The 10870-nt window shown below is 36.7% G+C and overlaps 1 protein-coding gene across 3 annotated transcripts; it reads right to left on the bottom strand.

Annotated features, from left to right (window-relative positions):
• Positions 1-173: 173 nt before the first annotated feature.
• Positions 174-10082, bottom strand: LOC125063312 (chymotrypsin-2-like). Of its 3 annotated transcripts, none has more exons than XM_047669717.1 (5): positions 9958-10082; positions 9660-9828; positions 9126-9372; positions 8400-8558; positions 174-418 (listed from the first exon to the last, which is right to left on the bottom strand). In XM_047669717.1, the coding sequence occupies exons 1-5, from the start codon at positions 10004-10006 to the stop codon at positions 260-262; spliced, it is 783 nt and encodes a 260-aa protein (XP_047525673.1). In that variant the 5' UTR covers positions 10007-10082; the 3' UTR covers positions 174-259. The 3 variants fall into 3 exon arrangements, with proteins under 3 accessions (XP_047525673.1, XP_047525672.1, XP_047525671.1); XM_047669716.1 differs by lacking the exons at positions 8400-8558; positions 9126-9372; positions 9660-9828; positions 9958-10082 and adding exons at positions 926-1084; positions 1804-2050; positions 2344-2512; positions 2635-2704; XM_047669715.1 differs by lacking the exon at positions 174-418 and adding an exon at positions 7660-7901.
• Positions 10083-10870: the final 788 nt, after the last annotated feature.

Here is a 10870-nt window from a genome sequence, read left to right as displayed (position 1 = left end):
AGGAGGGACCTTTTTATTACATTATACCTATGTAACACTGAAAATCATTAGAAAATGAAAAACGGCTTCTAGTAATGGCTTAGTATGTTAGTACGAGTAACAGTTTTAACTGTTGTAACTATGCTGACGCGGCTTTATAAACGAAGAGGTGTAATATCAAAATAAAACAAATGTTACTGAAATTATGACAGAAATTTAATAAACCTCCACTGGAATAAATATCAGGCTTGGTAGCTATATTTATATTTATATTAAAATATTATATTGGTATAGGTAGTTTTCCTGTAGTTGTGCTAATCCAGTCTAAATACTCATAAACCCTAGTGAAAACATCTGGTTGTCCTCGAGCACAAGGGATGTTCCAAGATGCAATTCCAACTACAGAACCCTGGTAAGCAAGAGCGCCGCCGGAATCACCCTGTGGATTGGAACTCATGTAAATTGGTCACAGGCGAAATGTTCTACTTTTAATAAAAAAGTAATTATAAATAAATTTGGCTCTGGCTGAATTAACAACTCTGCGGCTTATACTAGACTAATACAACTCCAAAACTTATATCACGTCGGGGTCATCAATTTAGGTGTTTCTTTTGTAATCACCTAGTTCAGGAAAGTAAGAAATTAAAGAGAATAATTGCCCTCGGCGAGCAAGATTGGCGTCACCAATCCCCACGTACGCTAAACCCCTGGAATGTTTAATTTATTACAGTTGTGACGTACAAAATTTTACAGTAGTTAATACCAGCAGGGTTAATTACAGTACAGTATTATTTTTAATTCTTTAACAAAAGCTTTTGTACTCGAAGCAGTATAGCAAATTATTTATTATTTCGATTGTTGCATAATTAAATGAAGAGGGTGACCGTGACAATGTTTTATATTTCCTATAGGTACCATTAAATAATAAAAGATGTACTGTACTTACTTGGCAAAAACCTTGATTCACCTTTTTGAATGTGCAGAGTTGTTTGTCAGTAATCGGATTATACTCTTTGTAAGCTTTGAGTGAGCTTTCCTGACATTCTTGAACCGATAGCGTTTTTACTGTCAGCTTTTGTAGTTTACGTGGTCTTGTTTCATCTGACTAAAATATATAATATTACTTAAATTACCTCTTTACACAAGTATTTTTATATAAACAAATAATATACGTCATCCTAAAATTTGTATGTTAGTGTCGTTAAATTAAAAACAGGAATAATTACCAAGGCGTGAAACAGTCGATTTACGACGTTTAAATTATACAATTTTACAATATACATACTCCTTACTATTATTATTTTTATACAATAGGATAAGCATGATCTCCTGACGTTAAGTGATAAGGACCGTCAGTCGAATGGATTTGGAAATACATCGGTGGGAAGCTGGTACCACATATTGCAGGTGCGCGGAAAAATCTCCCTTAAAGAACGCCTAAATTATTTTTAAACAAATAAACGTATAAAACGGTAAACATCAACATTAACTATATATTATTATTAATTAAAAAGTTTTTTAAATAGCACCTTAAGTTGCAGCACGCTACTATGGAACTAGCTAACAATAAAAAAAAAAAAAAAATATATGTTTATTATGGACCATAAGATACATGTATCACTTATTCCACGTCATTAAATTTGAATTTGTAGGCATCCCTACTCATCGGCAAAGAAGACAGAGGGTGTAGGCCGAGAGAAAAAGCCGGCGTAAAAAAAATCTATTTATTATTTCGATTTACGGTTATTTAAGAAAATAGCGTTGCAAGTGACCATAAACGGCTGTATCACATAACAAAAAAATATATTTGTATAATCTACTTACATCAATGTACCCAAATCCAGCTGCTATGAGATCCAGTCCACCTGGAGTGTTTTCTGTTGGCAATTTGATTAAACCAACTTTCTTCCCCAACTGAATTTTTCTGTTCACTAGAATTAGACTTATGTCGTTCGCAAGTGAGGTTCTGTTGTAGTTTTCATGATTGATGAATTTATCAATTCCATATTTCGCATCTTCATCAAAATAGTATATTGTACCAGCCACTACTTGTATTCGCTCTTTGGAAACGCTATAATTCATTTTATATAAGTTTTAATTACATGGGCAATAGTGTAGTGCTTACCAAATAACTCTGCTGATCTTATTTAGGTTAAAATCCTAATGGAGACCAAATTTTTAAATATAGGTATTCTATTGATACTCCGGTCGCGTCGGAGGTGATGCCAGTTATGGAATAGAGATTACACTTGGGTACTTTATCTTGTTACATTAAAACTTTATTTAATAATAAAAATTATTATATGTACTAAAAATAGAAAAAGCCAGCCATGTCGTGACAGGCTGATCGTGAGAAATACATACTCTAGCATGCAATGGGCTGCAGTCAACACCAACCAATGGGAGATAATAGAGCTTCCACAGAAATGGATCAGCACATTTCGGTAATTGTATACTCTCAAGGAAGCCAGGTATGGGAACTCTCCTTCAGCAGCATCCGTTCCTCCTACTATCCTCGGAACTGCCTTCGTAGCTAAAAACAAATTTCTTTTACCATCTCAGCGCTTGAGTCAGGCTTGATCTTAGTCAAAAGATTAAATCTAGTTCGTAGGTAATAATTTTATGAACTTCAGAAACAGTCCTTTAAAAACCTACCTTGTGCAGACCATATCAACACGCAGAAAAGCGTCAAGTACCGCAACATGATAATGTATATTGATTCTAGAATAATAATTGAAATTTAAATGTACGTGAGAATAAAAAAATATTAGGTGCTGTTTAAAATGGAAATTATGTTTTTTTACAGTCAAACTTGTTTTAAGTTATTTATTAAGGCTTTTGGTTTTTATTTAAAATCCTGCCAACGTAATGAAAAGCATCGCTGAGTAATTAAATTCGATAAAATTCGCAATATTAATAACTTATAAGGACTACTCGTATATCTTATAAAACGTCACTTTCATATCTGAGACATTAAAAAAATAAATGATTTAAAACATTGAAAATTCAAATTAGTCGAAATGCTTTTACTTTGACTAATATTTTAATTACTACCTCTAATTGTTAGTTAATTAACAATTCTTAACCACGTGGCGTAACCACGTAATTATGAAATAAAATCTTATATTATTTAATTTAATTAATAATTTTCCGTTTTCCTAACCTAATGATTGAAATACATATATCATAATATTATACTAGCGGTAATACGCTTTTTCACCCGATGTCGTTACGCCAAGCATATTAAGGGATAACCTAGCTTTCGTATTCATAATAATTCAACACAAAAATAATTTTTCTAGCAGATTCTGGGGTGAGGGCGTTAGTATCGATTTTCGTTATCGTATTTATAAAAATAATTTTATAAATATTTTACACACCTTTATCATTTGCAACTCAAGGAAACAAATTATATTTTACAAAGAAAAATTAATTTGTTTTTTTCAAAGCCAATTGTTACTTACAAAAGTAAAATGAAAAATGGAATAATACATGCACCTAATACATGTTAAAATAAAATTACAATTTATTGGCATTGGACAAAATTAATTAAATTTTATTTCCAAACAGAATTTTATACACATGCTATCTTCCGCTTTAGCTTGTTGAGTAAATCTTGTTTTATCTTTTATCAAAAGGCTTTACTAATTATTTAAATATGGTCTTTGTCACAAGGTGGACAATTAATTTCGTATTAAAAAAAGACTTAAATATAAATACGTATTTACTACCAGGTGCCATCTACATGAGGCTGTGTGCGGTTTAAACATTCTCGCTTAGAATCGCTTAGTTTTGGGTTCACTCAGCGAAGGAAAGAGGGATCTGGTTATTGCTAAGTAACTATTTCAAATGCTTACGAGAAGAGCGCGGAAGTGTTATTGAGACTGGCTGTGAGCACTTATAAGTGATTAGCCATATAAGGCATAAGAGGCTCCGCAAAAGCTTGACAATTTTACGAATTCACTGAGATATTCAGTATAACATTTATATTTTTTTACTAAGAAGAGGTTTAGAGTTTAAGTTCGTTTTAATAATAATGTTCCCTTTTATCAGACTTTATTTATTTATTACTCACAGTTGGTTTAAACATACACAGACTAGGCCTATTTAAATAATAAGTAGCATGAAGTCTTGAACGAGATTTATAAAAGTTGTTAGCTGCCGACTAAGGTGAAATTTTACTTCATATTATACATACTCGAATAATATGGATAGTAAAATATATAAGCATTTTTACCTTTAAATTATTTAGTTGTCTGAGAAAATTCAAATCTATTGATTTGAAATAACTTCGATTAATGAATTAGTACTTACTAAAGACCCTTGTTTTTTTTTTAAAAGCAATATCGCTGTTGGCCTTAAGGGCCTTTACAGCTCAGCTCGGCCTGAATGGGCGTTTTTCCCGCGGCTAGCGCAAGGGCGTCTCCCGTGAGACTCGGACCTCTGCGTGGGGTGCGTCGCGGGGTGGTTAATCGCCTGAAGGGCAGGACGGAAGCTCACTGCAGTGAGCGAAGTACGAAGTAAAGGTCCTCGCCTTCCCCGGTGAAGGCGGTTTTTTACCCTAATCTGATTTTGATTATTTTATTGGCCGCGCGGCCGGCTTTTAATTTGTTGTTTGCTACGGTGATTGGATCATCCGGATCCGTTAGTATGTGTCGGGGCATCCTTCGAGCCTTTTTTGTCGGGAAGGGATAATAGTTGATGCTTTTACGTATCAACGGTTTGGGATAGTGTTTAGCCTTGTCGAAGTGGCGTGTGGACGCCAACTTCATACATTGGGCTATGGTAGGGAGCTTGACGTTTCTCACCTAGAAGGGTGCGCCGGTCGCGATTCTCATGAATCGCGTCTGTAGCACCTGTAGCCGGTGGATATGGGAGGGGGCACGATGCGCAAAGACTACGCTAGCATATGTCATGCACGGTCGGATGCAGGCCTTGTACAATGTCACCTTGTGTCTAAGGGATATGTGACTCCTTTTACTCAGGAGGAAATGGAGGCGAGAGAGGACAAAAGAGGCCTTCTTGTGAACGGCGGCTATATGCTTACGGAAAGACATGCCGCTATCGAGCGTGACTCCTAGATATTTAATGGACTTTTACCAAGAAATGGCTTGCCCGTATAGGGTTACCTCTTTTTTGAGGCGGAATTTTTCCCGAGAATGAGCGTGTGCACCGGGGTTGCCCCTGGCAAAGAGAACTGCGATGCTTTTCTCGGGATTTATTTGGAACGATGACACCTCTATCTTTGTGAGTGAGAGCGGTGTCATCGGCATAGAGGGCTAGCTCCATGTTGGGAGCCTAGGGATGTCGCCGGTAAACAGCGAGAAAAGAAGGGGTGAGAGGACCGAGCCTTGAGGGACTCCGGCCCTGATGGGTCGAGGGGACGATAACGTCCCTTCTACACGATAGCGCATAGAGCGGTTGGACAAGAAGTCGTGTACGATACCCACGAGTCTTAGTGGCACTTGAAGGTGGTAGAGCTTGTAAACCAAGCCGTTGTGCCAGACCTTGTCGAAAGCCTTCGCTATGTTGAAGAACAGCGCACCCGTGGCTCTCGGTTTCAGGGAGCTGTTCATCCCGGAAAGGATGTGCTCCGTGATTCGATGGACTTGATGAACGCATGAGTGGGCTGGTCTGAAGCCAAACTGCTCATCGGGAATGAGCCACTTTTCTAGGGTAAAGTCTAGGAGGCGCTTTTTGACTACCTTCTCGTATAGCTTGCTCAGCGTGTTGAGAAGGCTGATAGGGCGGTAACTGGTGGGATTGTGGGGCTTTCCTGGGTTTGTGAATACCAATTACAATGGCCTCTTTTCTCTGCGCCGGGAAGGTGCAGTTTTCCAGAAGGCAATTGAATATGGCCACTAGTAAGCATATCAGATGGGGCGGGAGGCATCGTAAGACCTTGTTCGAGATGGCGTCGAGACCTGGTGATTTACGAGGCAGTGAACTCTTGAATAGAGTTTTGAACTCGGTGATCGACGTAGGAGGGAGTGTCTCGGGAGGGAGGGGCAGTGCGTACGACTTCGCGGTTCACGTATTCAACGGTCGCTATGGTCGAGATACGGCGTGAACTGCACCACTAGGTTCACGGCTAAGCACTCGGCTTTTTCGTCGTCATCGAACGCGTCAGGCAGATTTGGACGTTTTAGCGGGGGCTTGAAGGCCACCGTGTTGGTTTTTAGGGAACGCGCGAGAGACCAATAGGCCGTGTGCGAAGGTGACAATTCGCTGGTAATTCAACGTTCGCTTCCGGGACGATTCGGCGACCTTGGTCTGAATGTGATTTGTGACCGAGGAGATCGCGCCTAACGCGTGAGCGAACGAGACTAAATTGTCAGGGATGTTGGTGAGGTCAGAGGTTTCGACGGGCTTGAGGACCTCGTCTAGCTTCTGCCAGTCTACAATGGACTTGTACCTCTTCTCTTGAGTGTTAGGAGGGCCGATTTCAAAATGAACCGGGAAGTGGTCAGAGTCTAGTTCGTGTAGCACCTCTATGCTTCGCGGCTGTAGTGCCACGTTGCGTAGAATCGCCACGTCTAATACGTCCGTTTAGAGAAGGTCGTTAATACAAGTAATACCGCAACGAGTCGGTTGAATGGGGGCAATGACATTAAAATTGAACATGTCAATAAGCCTACCGAGGGCTCGCCCATTAGGGTTCTGTTTTGAGCTATTCCAGTACCCGTGCTTGCTATTCAGGTCCCCGAGCTATTTAGGTCTGGAAAGACTCCACAATCTATACATTCATTAAATATTATAGCTAACTCTGAACTGATAGTATTGATTACTGATTGTAAAAAAAAAAGATGGTAAAATGAATTTAAATAAACCCCAAAGATCTTTCGTTTTTTTTTATTTTAGCTGTTTAAATGTTTTTATAATATCATTGCAGCTAATGCGGCTACATATAAACTTATGATTGCATATAGGAACATTCTTTTGCAATAATAAAAGGGCGGCTGATGGTCTAAGATCCCGATATACAACGACCTTCACCGAGTTGCTTATTTAATGATACGTATTTTATATTTAATTTAATATGTCAATAAATATAATCCATATGGGTTGCCTAGCAAATTTCAGTCCAGAGTATGTTTAATTAATTTAAAAAAAAAATATTTTTTTAAACATTTCACCGGTATGATTATTAGATAAATTCTATACCAATCGAAAGTATGAAGCCCATAGAATATGCAAACGTTAGGTTGTTTTTAATCAATTAATTATTTATGTGTATATTTTTTATGTGACACTAAAGTATATATACATCTTTAGTAAAAAAGAAGGTTATAGTGATACATATATAATACTACCCTGATTAAAAATATTGATTGAAAAAAATTCAAAAAATGTACTACATGCAAATTATAATTTTTTTTTTAAAATATTAATTAAACATACTCTGGACTGAAATTTGCTAGGCAACCCATATGGATTATATTTATTGACATATTAAATTAAGTATAAAATACGTTTCATTAAATAAGTATCTCGGTGAAGGTCGTTGTATATCGGGATCTTATACTATGATGGTGAATAATTAAGAACGCTGGTTGTATTTAATGGAATGTTAGTAAAAAACTCTTAAAATGCAGAGGCTACTCGAGCTCGGAACTAATTACTTAGGCTGATGCGGCTCTATAAACGACGAGGAGTAATATTGAAATAAAACAAATGTTACTGAAATTATGATAGATATTTTATAAAACTCCACTGGAATAAATATCAGGCTTGGTAGCTATATTTATATTTATATTAAAATATTATATTGGTATAGGTAGTTTCCCTGTAGTTGTGCTAATCCAGTCTAAATACTCATAAACCCTAGTGAAAACATCTGGTTTTCCTCTAGCACAAGGGATGTTCCAAGATGTAATTCCAACTATAGTACCCTGGGAAGCAAGACCGCCGCCGGAATCACCCTGTGGATTGGAACTCATGTAAATTGGTCACAGGCGGAATGTGTGTGGCTACTATTAATAAAAAAGTAATTATAAATAAATTTGGCTCTGGCTGAATTCACAACTCTGCGGCTACTAGACTAATACAACTCCAAAACTTATATCACGTCGGGGTCATCAATTTAGGTGTTTCTTTTGTAATCACCTAGTTCAGGAATGTAAGAAATTAAAGATAATAATTGCCCTCGGCGAGCAAGTTTGGCGTCACCAATCACCATGTACCCCTGGAATGTTTTATTTATTACATTTGTGACATATAAAATTTTACAGTAGTTACTACCAGCAGGGTTAATTACAGTACAGTATTATTTTTAATTCTTTAACAAAATCTTTTGTACTCGAAGCAGTTTAGCAATTGATTTATTATTTCGATTGTTGCATAATTAAATGAAAAGGGTGACTGTGACAATGTTTTATATTTCCTATACCATTAAATAATAAAAGATGTACTGTACTTACTTGGCAAAGACCTTGATTAACCGCTTTGTATGTGCAGAGTAGTTTGTCAGTAATCGGATGACTGTTTTTGTAAACTTTGAGTGAGCTTTCCTGACATTCTTGCACCGATAGCGTTTTTACTGTCAGCTTTTGTAGTTTACGTGGTCTTCTTTCATTTGACTAAAATATATAATATTACTTAACATAACATAAGTACTTTTATACAAACAAATCATATACGTCATCTTAAAATTTGTACGTTAACGTCGTTAAATTAAGAACAAGAATAAATATTCAGGCTTAAAATCAACAAGTCGATTTACGACGTTTAAATTGTACAATTTTACAATATACATACTCCTTTGCTATTATTATTTTTATGCAATAGGATTTGGATGATCACCTGACGTTAAGTGATTATAACCGTAAGTCGAATGGGTTTGGAAATACATCGGTGGGAAGCTGGTACCATATAGTGCGGGACGCGGAAAAAACTGCCTTAAAGAACGCCTAAATTATTTTTAAACAAATAAACTTACAAAACGGTAAACAGCAACATTACTATTATTATTAATTGAAAGTTTTTTAAATGACACCTAAAGTTGCAGCACGCCACTATGGAACTAGCTATCAATCCAAGTATCTATTTCCTAATTGCATTTACAGCTATATAAGAAAAGAGCAGTGTAAGTGACCATGAACGGCTGTATCACTTAACAAAAAAATATATTTGTATAATCTACTTACATCAATGTACCCAAATCCAGCTGCTATGAGATCCAGTCCACCTGGAGTGTTCTTTGTTGGCAATTTAATTAAACCAACTTTCTTCCCCAACTGAATTTTTCTGTTCACTAGAATTAGACTTATGTCGTTCGCAAGTGAGGTTCTGTTGTAGTTTTCATGATTAATGAATTTATCAATTCCATATATCGCATCTTCACCGAAATAGTATATTGTGCCAGCCACTACTTGTATTCGGTCTTTGGGATAGCTATAATTCATTTTATATTAAGTTTAATTACATAGACATTAGTCTAGTACTTACCAAATAACTGTGCTGATCTTATTTAGGTTAAAATCTTAATGGAGACCAAATTTTGAAATATACTATTGATACTCTGGTCGCGTTGGAGGTGATGCCAGTTATAGAATAGAGATTATACTTGGGTACTTTATCTTGTTACATTTAAACTTTATTTAATTATAATAATTATTATCTATACTAAAAATAGAAAAAGCCAGCCATATCGTGACAGGCTGCTCGTGATAAATACATACTGTACCATGCAATGGGCTGCAGTCAACACCAACCAATGGGAGATAATAGAGCTTCCACAGAAATGGATCAGCGTATTTCGGTAATTGTATGCTTTCAAGGAAGCCAGGTATGGGAACTCTCCTTCAGCAGCATCCGTTCCTCCTACTATCTTCGGGACTGCCTTCGTAGCTAAAAAAAAAATATTTTAATTTATTACTTTTTCCGCGCTTGAGTCAGGCTTGATCTTAGTCAAAAGATTAAATCTAGTCCGTAGGTAATAATTTTATGAACTTCAGACACAGTCCTTTAAAAACCTACCTTGTGCAGAACATATCAACACGCAGAGAAGCACCAAGTACCGCAACATGATAATGTATATTGATTCTAGAATAATAATCGAAATTTAAATACTTACTGTGAATTTGGTAAAAAACAATAACTTCGATCATTTTATGCTAATGTGTACAGAAGTTAGTTAAATTTTATAAATTACTTATGTCTTTAAACAGGTTTTTCTCTTTAATTATTTTTATAACATAATCACTATTTAAAATACAATTATAATCTTTTAGTTTTTAAATTCTCTCTACATAAATCACTCAGGTAACGTACCAAACCTTTTTTTAATTGTACAAGATGTCTTTATATTTAGAAGTTGAAATTTTTTCGTCGTTTAATAATGTATGGCAATATTCTTTTCTTACTTGGACCCAACAAGGCCCAACCTCTACCTATAAGGGATTTAAGTATGTGAATCGCATTAAAACTCCCCCGACCGATTCGACATTAAGTCAATTTCTAACAAGGCTAGGATGCGGGGGGTAAACTTTACATCGAGGTCTTCTCCCCGCAACAGCACCCATGCCTAATATCCTACCTTCACTCCAAAGGCAGCGGAGATCTCACCTTCCCTCTACTTAAGGAGCTTGTCGTCAAGGTAGTTATCCGAAGCCTCCCAAAGGAGATAGATGTCGTGATTGATCAGACCAACCTGGCTGAGCAGGGATACCCGGTAAGTGACAGGGACGTACTCCGCATTCTCAACAGAGCGACCACAGAGGAGTACGACATGGTACTCTCGGTGTTAGACCTAAACCTTACGTTAGGAAAAAGATTTTTAGCCTCCGAGAGAGTAAGCTCTTTGACCTAAAGATCGAAAAAATATTCATCTCTGCGGCAATGCCACCGCTGCCCGCTTTTAATAAAATTTCCTGGGCGCACGGTGGGACTT

Source organism: Pieris napi, chromosome 3 (assembly GCF_905475465.1).
Source record: "Pieris napi chromosome 3, ilPieNapi1.2, whole genome shotgun sequence".
Taxonomy (NCBI): Eukaryota; Metazoa; Arthropoda; class Insecta; order Lepidoptera; family Pieridae; genus Pieris; species Pieris napi.
Note: the sequence above shows the minus strand (reverse complement) of the source record. Positions and strands in the feature narration are given on the sequence as shown.